The following is an 18,651-nucleotide window of genomic DNA, read 5'->3' as shown; positions in this document are numbered from 1 at the left end:
GTAAACAAGCTTGATTGGAAGAAAGATTTCAGAACAGAAACTTCACAATAGCATTCTAACATGTAGTTGGAAATGTGATGATATGGTCAACAACACCTGCACTGACATTACATCACACACAGAGTGGATGACAATCTGGTGCAAGCCTAGACTGGCTCCTTATGTTCTAAACAGTTTGAAAAAGGAAATGAATGGGCTTGAACAAACTGCTGTATCTGTGGAAAAAAAACTTGCGGTGCTATTCAAGACAGACACACTTGTGTAATACATAGAAAATTCATACTAACTCAAGCCATTGATAACATGAGAACAGAGGAAATAGAAACACTAGTGGGCCTCTCAGCTCCTAAATCCTTTCAGCCATTCAGCAAAATCATTCTGATCGTTTATCTGCTACATGCACACAAAACGCTTGAGGAACTCAGCAGGTCAGGCAGCCTCTGTTGTCCTGTACTAATCCCCAGATCCTTTAATCTCATACACAGTCAGCAATCTGTTGAAACTCAGCAACTTGATTCTCTACAGACCTCTTGGCTGGAGAATTTGAAAGATACTCTACACTCTGGGTGAAGGAATTTCTTCTTGCAGCAGACCTGAATGACGGATTCCTTATTTTAGAACGATGTTTCCGGCTTCCAGACACAAAAGCCTGAGGAAATGCCTTTGCTATCTCAATCTTGACAAGCCTTGTAAATTTTGTGTTTTTTGTTAGATTACCCAGATCTCTCAAGCGTAGGTTTAATTTGCTCCATCTTTTCTCAGGAGAACATTTGTTCTCTGTTGAGGATCGCTACCGCCCATCTCACAATCTCTTTGACCACTACCATCAGGAGAATCAGAATCAGGTGTAATACCACTGGCTTTACAGTAGCAGTGCATTGCAATACATAATAAAACTATAAATTACAATAAGTACAGTGGCATGCAAATGCTTGGGCACCTCTGGTCACAATTTCTGTTACTGTGAATAGCTAAGCAAGTAAAAGATGACCTGATTTCCTAAAGGCATAAAGTCAAAGATGACACATTTCTTTAATATTTTAAGCAAGATTACTTTTTTATTTCCATCTTTTACAGTTTCAAAATAACCAAAAAGGAAAGGGGCCCGAAGCAAAAGTCTGAGCTCCTGCATGGTCAGTACTTAGTAATACCCCCTTTGGCAAGTATCACAGTTTGTAAACACTTCCTGTAGCCAGCTAAAAGTCTTTCAATTCTTGTTTGGGGGATTTTCCCCCATTCTTCCTTGCAAAAGGTTTCTAAGTCCTGTGAGATTCTTGGGTCGTCTTGCACGCACTGCTCTTTTGAGGTCTATCCACAGATTTTCGATGATGTTTAGGTTGGGGGACTGTGAGGGCCATGGCAAAACCTTCAGCTTGCGCCTCTTGAGGCAGTCCATTGTGGATTTTGAGATGTGTGTAGGATCATTATCCTGTTGTAGAAGCCATCCTCTTTTCATCTTCAGCATTTTTACAGACAGTGTGATGTTTGCTTCCAGAATTTGCTGGTATTTAATTGAATTCATTCTTCCCTCTACCAGTGAAATGTTTCCCATGCCACTGGCTGCAACACAAGCCCAAAGCATGATTGATCCACCCCTGTGCTCAACAGTTGGAGAGGTGTTCTTTTCATGAAATTCTGCACCCTTTTTTCTCCAAACATACCTTTGCTCATTGCGGCCAAAAAGTTCTATTTTAACTTCATCAGTTTACAGGACTTGTTTCCAAAATGCATCGGGCTTGTTTAAATGTTCCTTTGCAAACTTCTGACACTGAATTTTGTGGTGAGGATGTAGGGAAGGTTTTCTTCTGATGACTCTTCCATGAAGGTCATATTTGTGCAGGTGTCACTGCACAGTAGAACAGTGTGCCACCTCTCCAGAGTCTGCTAAATCTTCCTGAAGGTCTTTTGCAGTCAAACGGGGGTTTTGATTTGCCTTTCTAGCAATCCTATGAGTAGTTCTCTCAGAAAGTTCTCTTGGTCTTCCAGACCTCAACTTGACCTTCACCGTTCCTGTTAACTGCCATTTCTTAATTACATTATGAACTGAGGAAACGGCTACCTGAAAATGCTTTGTTATCTTCTTATAGCCTTCTCCTGCTTTGTGGGCATCATTTATTTTAATTTTCAGAGTGCTAGGCAGCCGCTTAGGGGAGCCCATGGCTTCTGATTGTTGGGACAAGGTTTGTGGAGTCAGGGTATTTATAAAGCTTTGAATTTTGCAATTTTGTAATTAGTTTTGCTACAACAAGTGTATGGGACATTGGAAAAAATGTTGAATTTCCCCATGGGGATGAATAAAGTATCTATCTATCTATCTATCTGGCCTTTCCTAACTATGACTGTGAACAAGCCATAGCCCTAACAAGCTAATTAAGGTCTGAGAACTTGGTAAAAGTTATCTGAGAGCTCAAATCTCTTGGGATGCCCAAACCTTTGCATAGTGCTCCTTTCCTTTTTTCACTCTAAAATTGTACAAAACAAAAATAATACACTAATCTTGCTTAAAATGTTGAAAAGAATGTTTCATCTTTAACGTCATGACTTCTGGAGGTCAGTTCATCTTCTACTCAATTAACTATTCACAGTAACAGAAGTTTTGACCAGGGGTGCCCAAACTGTCTGTGTCTGTGTGTGTGTGTGTGTGTGTGTGTGTGTGTGTGTGTGTGTGTGTGTGTGTGTGTGTGTGTGTGTGTGTGTGTGTGTGTGTGTGTGTGTGTGTGTGTGTGTGTGTGTGTGTGTGAGTGATACTGAGGTAGTGTTCATGGGTTCACTATCCATTCAGAAATCTGATGGTGGAGGGGAAGAAGCTGTTCCTAAAATGTTGTGTGTGTGCCTTCAGACTCCTGTACCTCCACCTTGATGGTAGCAATGAGAAGAAGGCATCAGGACTGGAACTGTCAGACTGGGTGCAGCTTCTTCCCTTAGGCTCTGAAACTAATGACTTCCCTGCCACCACCGAGGTCTCATCACTAGGGCAGCGAGCTGTCCACTGTGCTGTTTACCCATGCTGTGTGCTAAATGCACCTTGAATTATATTTTACTGATTGTGGTAATATTTTGTTTAGTATGCTGTATGGGATATATTCTTTGTGGGTGCATCATTGTGGTCTGGACTCATACCCAGATCCTCGCAACAAAGACCAGTGTATTGATTGCATTTCTAACTGGTGGTTGCACACTTCATGACACATGCATCCTTAACATGAGAAAAACTGCAGATGCTGGAAATCCAGAGCAACACACACAAAAATACCGGAGGAACTCAGCAGGTCAGGCAGCATCTATGGAAAAGAGTAAACAGTCGACATTTCGGGCCAAGACCCTTCTTAGGACTTGGCATGCATCCATGGTTAATAGAACCAAAGGTTTTTACAAAATTGGATCTCTTCTATGCCTATGCACAGTTGAATGCTGAATCAAACAGGCGGAAAAGAGTATATTCTTGCAAAAGGTTACACACGGTCAAATTTTTGCCCAAGATTTTTCAGGTTACCAAAGGAGTAAGCCACTTCACGTTGAACCAAAATGTTCCATTGATTGCCTTCAGCAGAAAGAATTCTCACTTCGAAATAAGTGACAAGGAGAAGAGCACAATGGGAAGCTGAAGTTATTCAGAAAAGCACATTTGTTCAGGGTAGAGATACATGAATTTTGAAAAGCAAATGCATTAGTTAGCAAAGTTGTAGGGACAAGTCACGAAAATTCCTTTCTAATCATGGTCATGTGCCACTAAAACCTTTTCAGTGAATGCATTTTTGACTTGTGAAGAAGGGAATGACAGTTTCCCAGGATTGATTATTGGTCCCCCAGTGTGGCCTGAAGTGATTTGTGCTGAACCTGCCATAGTGAACTGAGCTCTGTTTGTGCAAGGCTTCTTTAAAGCGATCAGTTCTGAAAATGGCTCTCAGTTTCCAAACCTGTAAGGAGGCCATGAAGATCCGGAAGTTGTAGTTGTTCAGTAAATATTGGTCAATATAAAAAAAAACTTCCTACTGAACAACTGTGCAGTTGATATATCTTTAAGTACAGGTATGCTGCACTCACATTTTCTCTCTCACGTACTCTCACTCTCGTTCTCTCTCTTTCTCTCCCCTCTCCCTCCTCTCTCTCTCTCCCCCCTGCCTCGCCCTCACCCTCTCACCCGCCCTTGACCTCACCCTCTCACTCTCCCTCGCTCTATCCCTCTCCCAATTCCTCTGCCCTACTCCCCACCTCCCTCACTGTCTCAGTCACCTTCTCTCTTGCTCTCTCTCTCTCTCTCTCTCTCGCACTCTCGCTCTCCCTCTGTCACACTCCCTCTCTCGCTCACTTACTCTCTCTCTCTCTCTCCCACTCTTCTGAGCCTCATCTTTTCAAGTGCCTTTTCAAATGTTGTGATTGCGTCTGATTCTGCCACCTCTTATGGCAATGAGTTTCAGATCTTAACCAGTCTGTTTGAAAGAAGAGTTTTATTTTTAAGACCCTCAGTAAATCTCCTTTCTCTCACCTTAAGTCTATGCCCTCTTGTGTTTCCTACCCCTTCTGTGGCGTGAGGGAAAGCTTGCTCCCTGTGGAAGGATTCATTTTCGTTTCCGACAACTGAGATTGAAAATCACGTTGAAGGGTTAAACATGGATGTTGCTGATGTCAGTGGAGCAGCTTTTGTGTCCGGATTGCTTTTCCAGCACCAGTGAAAATCCTGATGAGAAGTTAGGGGTCAAGTTATCTTGCGCCGTTGAGAGGGATCGGGAACAATTGTAATATTGCTGCGCTCTCTGCTAAACCTGTTTTTAATACAGCACTTTTTCCAGCATTATGAAATTAAGTTTCTAGGTTATTATATCATGTTATTGTTTATACGATCAGATGCTAGTTTAAGGATCATCTGCACCAGTTTTGAGAGTATCTTTCTCCTGGCTTTATACAGATTTAAGAAAGTGGACTTACAATGTAGGATAAAAACTAATACAAATGTTTATGCCGTTTCTTAGGAGGAAAGCAATATTTTAATAGACAAATTGTCATCGTAGCAATCTGTATCTTTGAGAAGCTGAATATGTGCACCTCCCTTTGCCAAAAGAAACATTCCACAGCTGCTCTGGGATGGATTAATCAATTCAAACCTCATTAAAAGCATTGAAATGTATTGTACTTTTTGTTAAAGTATCTTGTGCTATGGTGGCAAAATATTAACGTACTGTGGGTCAGAAAGTGAGTCACCAAAGTGCTTTAAAAAAAAGTTCATAACCCAATCTTTAAGCAATCTTCAAGTGACATCACATCCTGTTCACTGACACCAGAGCTGCCCTGTTATGTTAGGCATTGTACGGGATTTACTACTTTGTTCCCTTTCTAAAGAAAACGTTATACATTTGTTTAAAAAAAAATCACTGGATAAACCAACTAACAAGCACCCTATGAAAAGAAGAGAAAAAGTTAACTACAAACAGCAGTCCAACTTAGTCTGCCAACTGAGGAAATATTTTTAGATTCACATGACGCTGTTGAAACAGCCTGTTGTTTCTTTACACTGCTCCACAGATACACCTAAAGAAAATCCTTATGAAGATGTGGAGCTGAAAGGTCGATACCCTGGCAGAAAGTTACAACTGTCATCTGAGAATTCCCTGGACTCTTTGCACAGGATGTGGTCTCCTCAGGAAAGGAAATACACTACACCTCCCCAGGTAATTCTCTTGCTTTAATTCAGTAGAAGTTCTCAAGCGGTTTGTGCTGGAAGACATCTGGGTCTGTTTATTTTTATAAAGCTAGAGAGGAAAAAAAGATAGAACTGGAAAAATGGTGATCTTTTGCTGTAAGCCTAACCAAACTGATTTGGAAATGAAAGTTGTTTTTGCAAATCTTTTTAAACTTAAAATTCATTTGAAAAAATAAACTTAAATGTGATATATTATCAAGCATCAATAAAATTATCATTCAGGATTATGTGGTGTATGATTTCAATTGCTTTCTGAATTTATTGTCAAAAGAAACTATTTTTAGGTTATGAAAGAATAAAAACTTACCAAATAAATACTAAAAGTTCATCCTATAAATGATAATTTTGCCTCAGGACATTGAAACTTATGGAAATTCAGAAATATATGTTTAGCAGAGTAATATGGTTACATTTCTTAAAGAAGAAGCCCAAGCTTCACTAACAGTAGCCAATTAAGGAGTTCTCATTTGTCGTGAAATAGGCAAGTCAGTATAGATTCAAATATTGTAACAATCAGATATTTTCCCCATGTAAACAACATTTGATTCGAAGTCCATATGTGTATAAGCCAATGAAGAGTCCATCTTAGTGTTGCCATTCTGAGTGGTTTTATGAGAAGTGTTTTCAATGCTTATGATAATTAAATGCATATTTTTGTCTGGTAACATTCCTGAAAGGTTTTATATATTCAAGTTGCCATTATTTTGTTTAAAAAACTTGCTTTGGTTACATTGTAAATGAGCCCTGCTAAAATAAAAGCAATATCCTTAAAATGGTACCACAACATCTTTGGTGTTAAAAGATATTAAAAAGAAAAATGCTGGACTTTATTTATATCCCTGGTGACTTAATAACTAAAAATGTACATTTTCACTTTAAAAGGTTTGACAATACGCTCACTGTTTATCATATAAATAATGATTTCTAAGTTTTTGACAATATGCGTACTGATGCACCATTAACTTGACCGCCCCTCTGCAAATGCCACACTCTTAAGTTTGCTCTGGATTGCAAAGTGGTTAATTCCATCATCAGACCATGCCACGTACTTTCCCCATTATACCTGGCTTCACCTTTGGTATTCCTTCCACTCCCCCCACCTTCTTATTCTGGCTTCTTCTCCCTCCCTATCCAGCAACTTTCTGTATGTTGCACTCCATTTGCAGCACCTGCAGGACCTCCTGTAACTTTTACTGTAACTCAGGCCATGCGTCAAATATATGTCTTACTTTTGTTTTGCCATCAATCCTGATGTGCAGCCTTTAGAGAGTTTAGTTAATCTGAATGATAGTAGGAATGCACAGACTAGTATGGGTTGCAGGTGGGGGTGTGATTTCTCGACCACTTCTGAGAAATGGGCTGGTGAGAAAGGATATGTGTTTAATATATCAGGTTTGTTCTTGTGAAGGGACTGCCACAGCTGCATTAGCCAGGAAATCCTGGTTTAAATCAAGCAGGAGCATGTCAAAAAAAATCCCAACAATTTCAGTGATTCCATTCTGCTTAAGATTAAAGTTACTATGTAGTCATGCAGAATGTTGTAAGTAGTTTATTTTTGGTAGATATATATGAACATAGAATGAATTTGAATGTAAAGATGCATATTTTACAGCTCATGAATCCATGACTGTGATGTCAATGAGTTTAGATAGTATTTGTAGCAGTCACTTCAAATTTCCTGGGCAGCTTTGATGTAAATTTGGTGTAAGTAGCTGACTTTATTCTCAAGGAAATTTGCACATCTGATTTACTCCAGTTTCGCAACAAAGTTTTGCATTATTACTTGCAACTTCCTTGATCATTTGATTATTCTGGATATAATTCCAACAAAGCTCATTAATGTTTATTTACATTCTTGCAGTCAGTGCAAAGGACTACTTCCTAGATTTACATGAGAGTCATAAAGTTATACAAGCATAGAAAACGGACCCTTCATTGCACTTTGTTCATGTCAACCAAGATGATTAAATGTGCAAGTTCCATTTGCCTACATTTAACCCAGAACTTCAATGCCTTTCCTAATGATGTATCTGTCCAAATGTCTTTTATATGTCGTAATGTATCCACCTCTACCATTTCCTTTACACTCCACATTCTAGGTGGAACACTTACACCTCTGATCCCTTTAAAATCCTTCCACTCGCACTTTAAACCTATGCCCTCCAGTTTTGAACTGCCTTAGCCTGGAGGAAAGTCTGGCTGTTCACCCTATTCATGACCCTCATGATTTTGTAAATACCTTTTTTGCTCCAAGGAAAAAAAGTCCCAGCCTATCTAATCTGTCCATAGAAATTAAACCCTCCAGTTCCTGACAACATTCTTGTAAATCTTTTTTGCACCCTTTTTACTTTAGCAATATCCTACCACAGGGTGGCCAGAAATGTACACAGTTATCCATGTTTTATAGATAAGTGAAACATTTCTGAGTTGGATAAGCATTTTCTTCAAAGTGCTACTTCGACCTGCTACTTGTTCAGAGGCGTAGAGATGTTAGTCTCAGTGAACTTGAGCATTTTCAGATCTCAGCTAGATTGCATTTCCAAGAGTCCCTTGAGGAATCAGAATCAGGTTGAATATCACTGGCATGTGTTGAGAAATTTGTTATCTTTGTGGCAGCAGTGCAATGTCGTACATGATAAATATAGAAAAAAATGAATTATAATAAGTATATGCATATATTAAATAGTTAAGTTAAGATAACTAGTGCAAAAAAACAGAATTATTTTTAAAAAGTAGTGACGAAGTGTGGGTTCACTGTCCATTCAGAAATCGGATGGCGGCAGAGGGGAAAAAGCTGTTCCTGAATCGCTGAGAAAGAAATTAGGAGGGCAGAAAGAGGCCCTGAAGTATCTTTGGCAGGTAAAATTAAGGGGAATAAATCAGGGTGTTAGTTGTATTCCATATGGATTTTAGTAAGGCATTTGACAGGATCAGTCACATGCGCTTAAGGCACGCTGGTTAAAGGGATCCAAAATTGGCTTTTGGTAATGAGAAGTGCAGAGGGTGGTAGTGATTGGAAGTCTGTGACTAGTGGTGCATTGCAAGGATGAATAATTTATGTTAACCATGCAAATGTTTGAATGTAGCAGATATGATTAATCTGTAGACAAGATGAAAAGTGGTGGTCATTGCAGTAAGGAGGAAGGTTATCTAACACTTCAGCAAAATGTAAATCACGTGGTAAGTGGATACATCAATAGTAGGAGGAATTTAATCCTGATATATTTTGGGAAGTCAAATAAGGGTAAGACAGAGGTTGAAGTCCATAATTTGACAGTGGAAACATTGGTAGAGAGGATGGTGAAAAAGACATACGGCATGCCTGTCTTCATAGGCTGGGACATGGAATACAAGAGTTGGGGCTTTATGAAACACTGGTTAGGCTGCACTTGGTGTATTGTGTGCAGTTCTGATCATCACACTGTACGAGGGATGTGATTACATTGGAGAAAATGCAGAACGTATTCACTAGAATTGCAAGGCTTGAGTTCTGAAGAGAGATTGGATTGGCTATTTTCCCTGGATTGTCAGAATCTTTTTCCAATGGCAGGGAGCTTAAGAGTATCAAAAACAAAAGGTGGCAGGAGGGACTTTTATTGGGGAACAGAGGATGAAGTGATTTTTAAAAAAAATAGAGAATAGATAATATCTGGAGTGAACTGCCAAAGAAGATGGTGGAATCTGATACAATTACTATGTTTAGGCCACATTTAGACAGTTCTAATGTGGGGAAATAGGATTTGTGGATGAACAAGATAGCAAGCATGGACATAGTATACTAAAGGGCCCATTTTTATGCTGTTCCATCTATATCATAGTAACGGAAAAGAAACCTGAAACTGATGGGGAGGCTTCATTGTTGAAATCAGCAGTACAATAAATATCCTCTTTTGGAACACTTGGTACTTTACCAGTTTTAAATGTTCCAACAGTAGCAAAGGAACGGCCCAGGAAATGTGAAATTTAATTTCCTTTGACAAAACTGGTGGAAACATTTGTGCATTGTAGGGAAATTTATTGTGATATACAATAGATTCAGTTGCACTTACTCATGGGTGCAGTTTGCGACTTGGAGAGTATGTTTTACAACATGTAAGTTTTTAAGTGGTGATAGAGAGGGCGAAACACACAAAAAGTTGAAGGAACTCAGCAGGTCAGGCAGCAGTCCAATCTAGATGAAGCATCTCAACCCAAAATGTCATCTGTCAATTTCCCTCCAATAGATACTGACTAACTTGCTGAGTTCCTCCTGCATTTCATTGTGCTGTTCCCGATTCCAGCACCTTCAGTCTCTTGTGTTTCCATAAAGAGGAGAGAGCTCTTCTCAGGACTGCATGGAGTGATATTGGAAATTTATAAGCTTATTCATAATATGAGCAGGCAAAGTTATTTCAGTGAACTAAGAAAACTTTTGTCCATACCATATGTACAATAATCAGAGCTCGCAAAATCTCCAGTTTGGATTCATTTTGGTGTAGATAGTGCAAATCCATGTCACACTCTTCAACACTCATAGGACATAGAGATATGTTTGCCACCCTGAAATGATTAGGGCTCCAGAAATAAATTATTTGTATTGTACGGCAAGGAAATTCAATGGCACTGGCTACCCAAATACTGTCCGACTTCACTATGACCAGGGCTTCAAAGTAGGAGAGGAAAAGTACAGCTGAGGCACCTGGAATTTAAGGGGCTTTATTAGAATATTTTAATTATGCTCTTTGTAGTTTGAAATATCAAGTAGTACGATTCAATCTTTGACAGTCTGCCAGTTGACACAATGCATTAATTCCAATTAAGGACCACACATGCTCTTCAAGAAACTATTCTTTTCCATTTGCATTAGGCTACAAAGTCTTCAGCTTTTGCATTTGGAGACAACTCATAGACCTCTGGTTTCCCCCTCCTGAAGTCAATAATCAGTTTAAATGGCTCCATTTATTATCAGAGAATGTATGCGGTATACAAACTGTAATCATTGTCTTCGCAGAGATCCACAAGAAGCAGAACTCCAAAAGTCTGAGAGACAGAACCCCAATGCCCCCCTCACCACGTAAGCATCAATACAACGATTTCCCCCTCCTTCACCTGATACAGTGCCCACCACCCACCAAAGCACCCAAAGAGAGACCGTGATCTGCAGTCAACAAAATCTGTAGTTCACCCGACAGTTCAACGTGCCACAGGCGCACTCTCTCTCTCTCTCTCTCTCTCTCTCTCTCTCACTAACAAAGCCCAGAGAAATTTCACCCATTTTCACAGCGAAAGGGGAGACTGATAGTTACTGTTCCAGTATTACAGTCTGCCATGTCACTTTTCCATACATCAGCCACAGCAAAATCCTGATGTTCAATCTTCCGCAACACCTCAGTCGGCAACACTGGCCTGAAATCGGTTGTGCACCCCAGAGGCACCATCTTCCAAGGTCGGCCAATGAGCTCCAGAAATGGGAACTCATTCACCATTTAAAAAACTGCAGTTTGAGTGCCACTTGCAGATGAGGACCTCGACAGAACCCCAACCAACTTGAAAAGAAAAAAAGAGACATTAAAGAGAGGAACTAAGCTATTTTTCACAGATGAGCTCAAAGAGGCAGCCACTTGGTGCCAGCTTAACTCCTTGGTTTTGCTGACATTGGGTTAAAAGGTTGTTGTTGTGGCACCAGTCAGCCGGATTTTCAATCTCCCTCCTATATACTAATTCGTCACCACCTTTGATTCAGCCTGCGACGTGATGTCATCATATCAACACATCACTAAATATAATGATATTAATTATTGTCTGAGCATAACTATTTTGAATAATTAGAAATGACTGACAATTCATAGAAACATAGAAAAGCTACAGCACAATACAGGCCCATTGGCCCACAAGGCTGTGCCGAACATTTCCTTACCGTAGAAATTACACAAGGTTACCCATAACCCTCTGTTTTTCTGAGTTCTGTGTACCTGTCCTGGATTCTCTTAAAAGACCCTATCATATCCATCTCCAGCACCATTGCCAGCAGCCCATTCCACGCATTCACCACAATCTGCATAAAAAAACTTACCCCTAACATCTCCTCTGTACCTACTTCCAAGTCCCGGAACTGATCCCTGACGCACACCACTGGTCACCGACCTCCATGCAGAATATGACCTGTCTGCAATCACTCTTTGCCTTCTGTGGGCAAGCCAGTTCTAGATCCACAAAGCAATGTCCCCTTGGATCCCATGCTTCCTTCCTTTCTCAATAAGCCTTGCGTGGGGTATCTTATCAAATGCCTTGCTGAAATCCATATAGTCTACATCTATTGCTCTACCTTCATCGATGTGTTTAGTTACATCTTCAAAAAATTCAATCAGGCTCGTAAGGCATGACCTGCCTTTGACAAAGCCATCCTGACTATTCCTAATCATATTATGCCTCTCCAAATGTACATAAATCCTGCTTCTCAGGATCTTCTCCATCAACTTACCAACCACTGAAGTAAGACTCACTGGTCTATTATTTCCTGGGCTATCTCTACTCCCTTTCTTGAATAATGGAACAACATCTGCAACCCTCCAATCCACCGGAACCTCTCCCATCCCCATTGATGATGCAAAGATCATCACCAGAGGCCTAGCAAGCCAGAAGGGACCATGAGAAGGCTTTGATGAACAGGATTAAGGAAAACCCGAAGGCATTCTACAAGTATGTGAAGAGCAAGAGGATAAGCCGTGAGAGAATAGGACCAATCAAGTGTGACAGTGGAAAAGTGTGTATGGAACTAGCAAGCTCCTCCCTCACCTCCCATTGTAGCTTGGGGTACATCTTGTCCGGTCCTGGTGACTTATCCAACTTGATGGTTTCCAAAAAGCTCCAGCACATCCTCTTAATATCTACATGCTCAAGCTTTTCAGTCCACTGTAAGTCATCCCCACCATCGCCAAGATCCTTTCCGGTAGTGAATACTGAAGCAGAATACTCATTAAGTACCTCTGCTGTCTCCTCTAGTTCCATACACACTTTTCCACTGTCACACTTGATTGGTCCTATTCTCTCACGGCTTATCCTCTTGCTCTTCACATACTTGTAGAATGCCTTGGGGTTTTCCTTAATCCTGCCCACGAAGGCCTTCTCATGGTCCCTTCTAGCTCTCCTAATTTCATTCTGCCTTATAATCTTCAAGATCTCTATCATTACCTAGTTTTTTGAACCTTTCACAAGCTCTTCTTTTCTTCTTGACTAGATGTATAGCAGCCTTTGTACACCACGGTTCCTGTACCCTACCATCCTTTCCCTGTCTCATTGGAATGTACCTATGCAGAAGTCCACACAAATATCCCTTGAACGTTTGCCACATTTCTTCTGTACATTTCCCTGAGAACATCTGTTTCCAATTTATGCTTCCAAGTTCCTGCCTGATAGCTTCATATTTCCCCTTACTCCAATTAAACACTTTCCTAACTTCTGTCTGTTTCTATACCTCTCCAATACTATGGTAAAGGAGATAGAATTGTGATCACTATCTCCAAAATGCTCTCCCACTGAGAGATCTGACACCTGACCAGGTTCATTTCCCAATACCAGATCAAATACAGCCTCTGCTCTTGTAGGCTTATCTACATATTGTGTCAAGAAATCTTCTTCAACATACCTGACAAACTCCACCCCATCTAAACCCCTCGATCTAGGGATATGCCAATTAATACCTGAGAAATTAAAATTTCCCACTATGACGACCCTGTTATTATTATACTTTTCCAGAATCTGTCTATCTTCTCCTCAATGTCCCTGTTACTATTGGGTGGTCTACAAAAAAACACGCAGTAGAGTTATTGACCCCTTCCTGTTCCTAACTTCCACTCACAGAGACTCCGTAAACGATCCCTCCATGTCTTCCTCCTTTTTTTGCAACTGTGAAACTATCTCTGATCAGCAGTGCCACGCCCCGACCTCTTTTGCCTTCCTCCCTGTCCTTTCTGAAACATCTAAAGCTTGGCACTTGAAGTAACCATTCCTGCCACTGAACCATCCAAAACTACAATGGCCACAACACCATAGCTCCAAGTACTGATCCATGCTCTAAACTCATTCACTTTGTTCATAATACTCCTTGTATTAAAATAGACACATCTCAAACCATCAGTCTGAGCTCGTCCCTTCTCTATCACTTGCCTATCCTCCCTCTCGCACTGTCTCCAAGCTTTCTCTATTTGTGAGCCAACCACCTCTTCCTCTATCTCTTCAGTTTGGTTCCCACCACCCCCCCAGCAATCCTAGTTTAAACTCACCCCAATAGCCTTAACAAACCTTGCCACCAGGATATTACTCCCCTAGGATTCAAGTGCCACCTGTCCTTTTTCTACAGGTCACTCCTGCCTCAAAAGAGGACCCAATGATCCAGAAATCTGAATCCCTGCCCCCTGCTCCAATCCCTCAGCCACACACTTATCCTCCACCTCACTCTATTCCTATACTCACTGTCACGTGGCACAGGCAGTAATCCCGAGATGACCTCCTTTGTGGTCCTGCTTCTCAACTTCCTTCCTAACTCCCTGTAGTCTGCTTTCAGGACCTCCTCCCTTTTCCTACCCATGTCGTTGGTACCAATATGTACCACGATCTCTGGCTGTTCACCTTTTCACTTCAGGATATTGTGGATGCAATCAGAAACATCCTGGACCCTGGCACCTGGGAGGCAAACTACCATCCGTGCTTCTTTACTGTGTCCACAGAATCACTTGTCTGACCCCCTAACTATCAAGTCCCCTATCCCTGCTGCCATCCTCTTCCTTTCCCTACTCTTCTGAGCCATAGGGCCAGACTCTGTGCCAGAGGCACGGCCATTGCTGCTTCCCCCAGGTAGGAATTATTATTCCTAATAATTCATCATAAAGGACATAAACATCCTGTTTTGCCTAAGCAAAGCAGTTTATTTAGTTTATTGAACTTCCCAACTACACTACAAGACTCATAAAACATTTGAGACACTCAACAAGTTCAGTGAAAGTCGAAGGCTTCTTGAACAGATGCTTTATAGCATGGAGAAGATAAGACTCGAGTGTTGCTTGGTTCCTGTTTATCAGGGACAGTCTTTAGCATAGGCTGTATGTTTTGAGTTTCTGTCTAAGTAGTTCAAAAGGGAATTAATCATTTTAAGTAAGGCTATACCAGCCTTTGTTTTTGTTAGCTGTGAGGGGTGAGCATTTTATCATTCATTTAGTTTTTCTCTATTAACACAACACACTTATTACTTCAACACCTTAAATCTGATAATTGCACCAGTTGTTTCATTGTAAAGGACAACCTTTGAAGTTCAGTTGCAAACTCCATACTTTAATGCATTGCATGATTGAAGTGTAAAATTGATCATGAAACTCCCAAAGCATTTAATGAAATGTCCAGTAGTTCCGTCATCCAGTGGCATGTTTCAGCTACTCTTTTGGAAAGGCTTGGGGGACGACAGCTAACCACTTTATGGGTAGCACACACAAAGTGGTGACAAACAGGCTGGCAGGTCCCCAAACCGAACATCTGCATCTTGCTCCCAACATCCCTGCCCAGCCACACCAACCTGGGCTGGATGTGGAGACTGATCTTGTTGGCATTGAGTACCTTGGAGCTATGCAGGTAGCAAGTCAACCTCGGGTGGCATCTCTGACCAAATGAAAAGCCTTGAGACTTCCATACAGACTTTAAATAAACTATGTGTGTATACATGCCCTTTCACAAACTGCCTATATTAGCCTCCTAGATGTTTTCCTCAATGTGTACTCCTGAAGATACTGAAAATATTCTCCATTCCTCTTATTCTTAAGTACACTGGAAAATGCTCATCTCCTCAATGAATACACTCCTTCAAGGTACTGAAAAATTCTCAATTGTCCTCTTTGAATTCATTCCTGAGGACACAGAAGAACAAAAATTAACCTGGAAGTATCTTCTGTACTCTGTCTCTGCCGTCCAGCATTTACACATTACCTGCAAAATGCACCGTTTTCCAACTAATCATCCTTGAGCATTTCTCCATGTTGCTTTTCTTATCTTGCTATTGATTCACGGTGCTAATCACCCGTCTGGTTGTAGTTGGTCTAGCAGATGATCACTCCTTTGTAGTGATAGAGGATGTGGATGTGAGAAAAGTTGACCACTGATAGCTTTAGATGTGGACTTTAATGCTGGAGTTCAAACTGCTCTGGTCTGAGCTATCTAGCTAATGGACAACAGTGAGGGGAACATTGGAAGCAACAATCTGAAGTTGGCTGGCTGGCAGCTAGTTGGCCTTGAGCAATAGGTCATTGCCTCCAGACATTGTTACAAATGGGAGTGTGACTTCTGCCAGTATCTGCGCAGTTCTGGATTTGTGAATTTGACATAAGCTAATCATCCAGCACATGGAGCCTAAATCCAGTTCTTTCCTCAATTTGGCTTAGTGAAGAGTTGGGCTTAGGTTCTGTGTAGTTTTGTATAAGGTTGGAGGTGGACTCCCCTGTGCTTTTCAAATCTTTATGATGGGTCTGATCATGTTTAAGCATCATCTGATCTCTGTTTCTGTCATTGTGCGGTGGCTTCATGATGCTTCTCCTGTTCCTCCCTGGAAGAACTGGTGCTTCACCTCCGTATCTAGGCAGCTGGCTTGTCAGCTGACCTTTACCCTGGCTTTGGTGCTGTTCACTTGCCTTCTGATCCACCAGGTGAAGAACTTACTCTTTACCATATGTGGTGCTATCATTTGAGGTGGTTGATGTGAGCATTAGAAGCACTGTGAAGTTACAGTATTCCTTTTTCCTCTGTTGCTCCACTGCTGTGATCTTTTATCTAAAATGAAAAATAGGGTCACATTGAACGAAGGCTGTAGGTCAGAAGGGATTTTGTAAAGCATCAAGATGGCAAAAAGCAGAAAAGATGGCAGAGTGAAGCCGAGGTGGAAAATGAGATAATGTCCTCAATAATCTCCATTGCATTTTTGCACATTGGATCTGTAGCTACTGAAGTTATTCTAACCTGCATCATATGCAATGGTGAATGCAGAGGAGCGAGTTGAGGCACAAGGAAGGCTGCCCACTTTGCCACCTCACCTATGTAGCTACAGTTGGCAATTGCAAATAACTGTCCTGCAAGATTGAGGAGAGGGGCGAGTTTCTGGCGCTGCTGGATTCCTTCAGCCGTTTGCTCCAAATTCTAACATCGACTGGCTCTTGTGTCTGTGTGTTAGTGGGTATATTGTGTTGTGTAAGTAAACTTGCCATTAAATTTTTAAAATTTTAAGTACAACAGTACATAATAGACAGATCGTATCAGTTACTCTTTCCATTGACATTCACTGCAGATAGAAAATCAGTAAACCTCTTGCAGCAGTGGGGCCAAGTTCTCATGGCATCATCTGGAACATTGATCTCACTAGCCAGAATGGGTAGAGTAAGTGGGAAGGTCATTTCTGTCCTTTATGACATCCCAGAATCTATAGGTTAAAGAACCTCTCTTTCATTGTCCACTTCTCCGTCTAAAACTTCTAAGTCTGAATCCATGAAGTAGAATGTTGGCTTATGCCAGCATATTGATTTCCAGCAATGCTTGGACTCGGCATTCTCCTCCCCCTTTCAGGACACGCCAAGTATGATGTCACTTTTTGCGGATCCTTTTCACCAGGTGCATGGGACTCTTGGAGAATTTCCATGGATACCAATGAGAGAAAGGTTGCACTCAGGTGTACGAATATCACACACCCATGGTGCTAAGACACTGCAGAGTGCAGGCTTTTAATCAGGGAATTAATTTTTCGCTCCATAAACACTGGGTAGTGCAAGGGAAGCTCTCAGATGGTACAGATTTGTGACATTGCTTGCTCTTATGTACATACTGGAAGAGTTCTTGTGACAGCATTATATACTTTATGTATGTAACTTTAAAAAAAGGACAGACTTTTTGCAGTTTTTGTGCTTTCATTATAAAGCTGGTGCTGTACATTATGATATAGGTTCTGCTGAACTCTTATCATTGCCAATTTCCGGCCAGTAAGTATACCAAAGCTGTTCATTTTAGTAAACACTGAATGAATGTCTTGCTGTTAGGTAGATGGAATAGCTTGCAAATCACTGAGGAAGATATTACCAAGCTTTGAATCTTGCAAGCCACTGTTTTGGACAGAGAGGGACAGGAATGTTGTTCACTTTTTCTGTAAGGGGTTTCTTCATAACTTTTCTTGTGGACAATTTGTTTCCCTGTGGATATAAGCCCTAGATGGAAAATGTGAATTGTTAAACAATATACTACTTAAGAAAAAAAGAAGAAACAACCCATAAATCACAAAGAATTTTGTAGTAGACCAATACATTCATTGCTCTTGGAGATCAGTTCTGAGCACACACATTCTTAGGCAAAGTCCATGTACTGTATATGCTCTACAGATGCCGAATAATTTGGATGCACTTCAAATGCACACTATTATTACAAGAAAAAATGTGGACACGAGCCATGAGATAGAGGACCTACCAGCACATTTCAGAAAGTGTCTTGCACATCTGGAGCCCAGCGTTTCATTTCCATACGGGGAAATAAAGTGGCCCCTATTAAAATTGTTGATTGGTCAGTAATGGATTGTGTTTCTCCAATTATTGTTTTATACAGCAACTGCTAAATAAATAAAATCAGATGCTAAAATAGTGACAAAAATATTACTTTTCATTGTGTGTGGATCTACACCGTTATTGTTAATAAAGAACTTTGTACATGATAGTGAGATAAGAAAATAAAAGGCAGGAGGACTAAACCACTAATTATTCATAGCTAAAGAATCGGCATGTTAAATTAGATTTCTTTCTCACTAGCTTTAGTTTTCTTTCCAGCCTACTGTATTTTCCCGCATTTGTTATTTCTGTGTAAATGTAATTTCCTGTTTTTTTAAATTACAGTGAGCATATTTTCAACTCTGCAGTTAATTAACTTAAAAATACACATTTGTAGCAGTGTTGATCATCATGCAT

General features: G+C 40.7%; 1 protein-coding gene across 5 annotated transcripts in view; it reads left to right on the top strand.

Moving 5' to 3' along the window:
- The window catches only part of dennd2b (DENN domain containing 2B), a 438,424-nt gene that overhangs the window by 297,181 nt on the left and 122,592 nt on the right, over nt 1–18,651 (top strand). For all 5 annotated transcript variants that reach the window (XM_073049545.1, XM_073049543.1, XM_073049547.1 and 2 more), the window contains one exon: nt 5,521–5,666. In XM_073049545.1, the coding sequence (XP_072905646.1) occupies nt 5,521–5,666 (146 nt within the window). The remainder of the gene's footprint in view (nt 1–5,520; nt 5,667–18,651) is intronic.

The sequence above is a fragment of the Hemitrygon akajei genome, chromosome 6 (genome assembly GCF_048418815.1).
Source record: "Hemitrygon akajei chromosome 6, sHemAka1.3, whole genome shotgun sequence".
Classification (NCBI taxonomy): Eukaryota; Metazoa; Chordata; class Chondrichthyes; order Myliobatiformes; family Dasyatidae; genus Hemitrygon; species Hemitrygon akajei.
The sequence above is the reverse complement of the archived record's forward strand: the minus strand, read 5'-3'. Positions and strand labels throughout refer to the sequence as shown.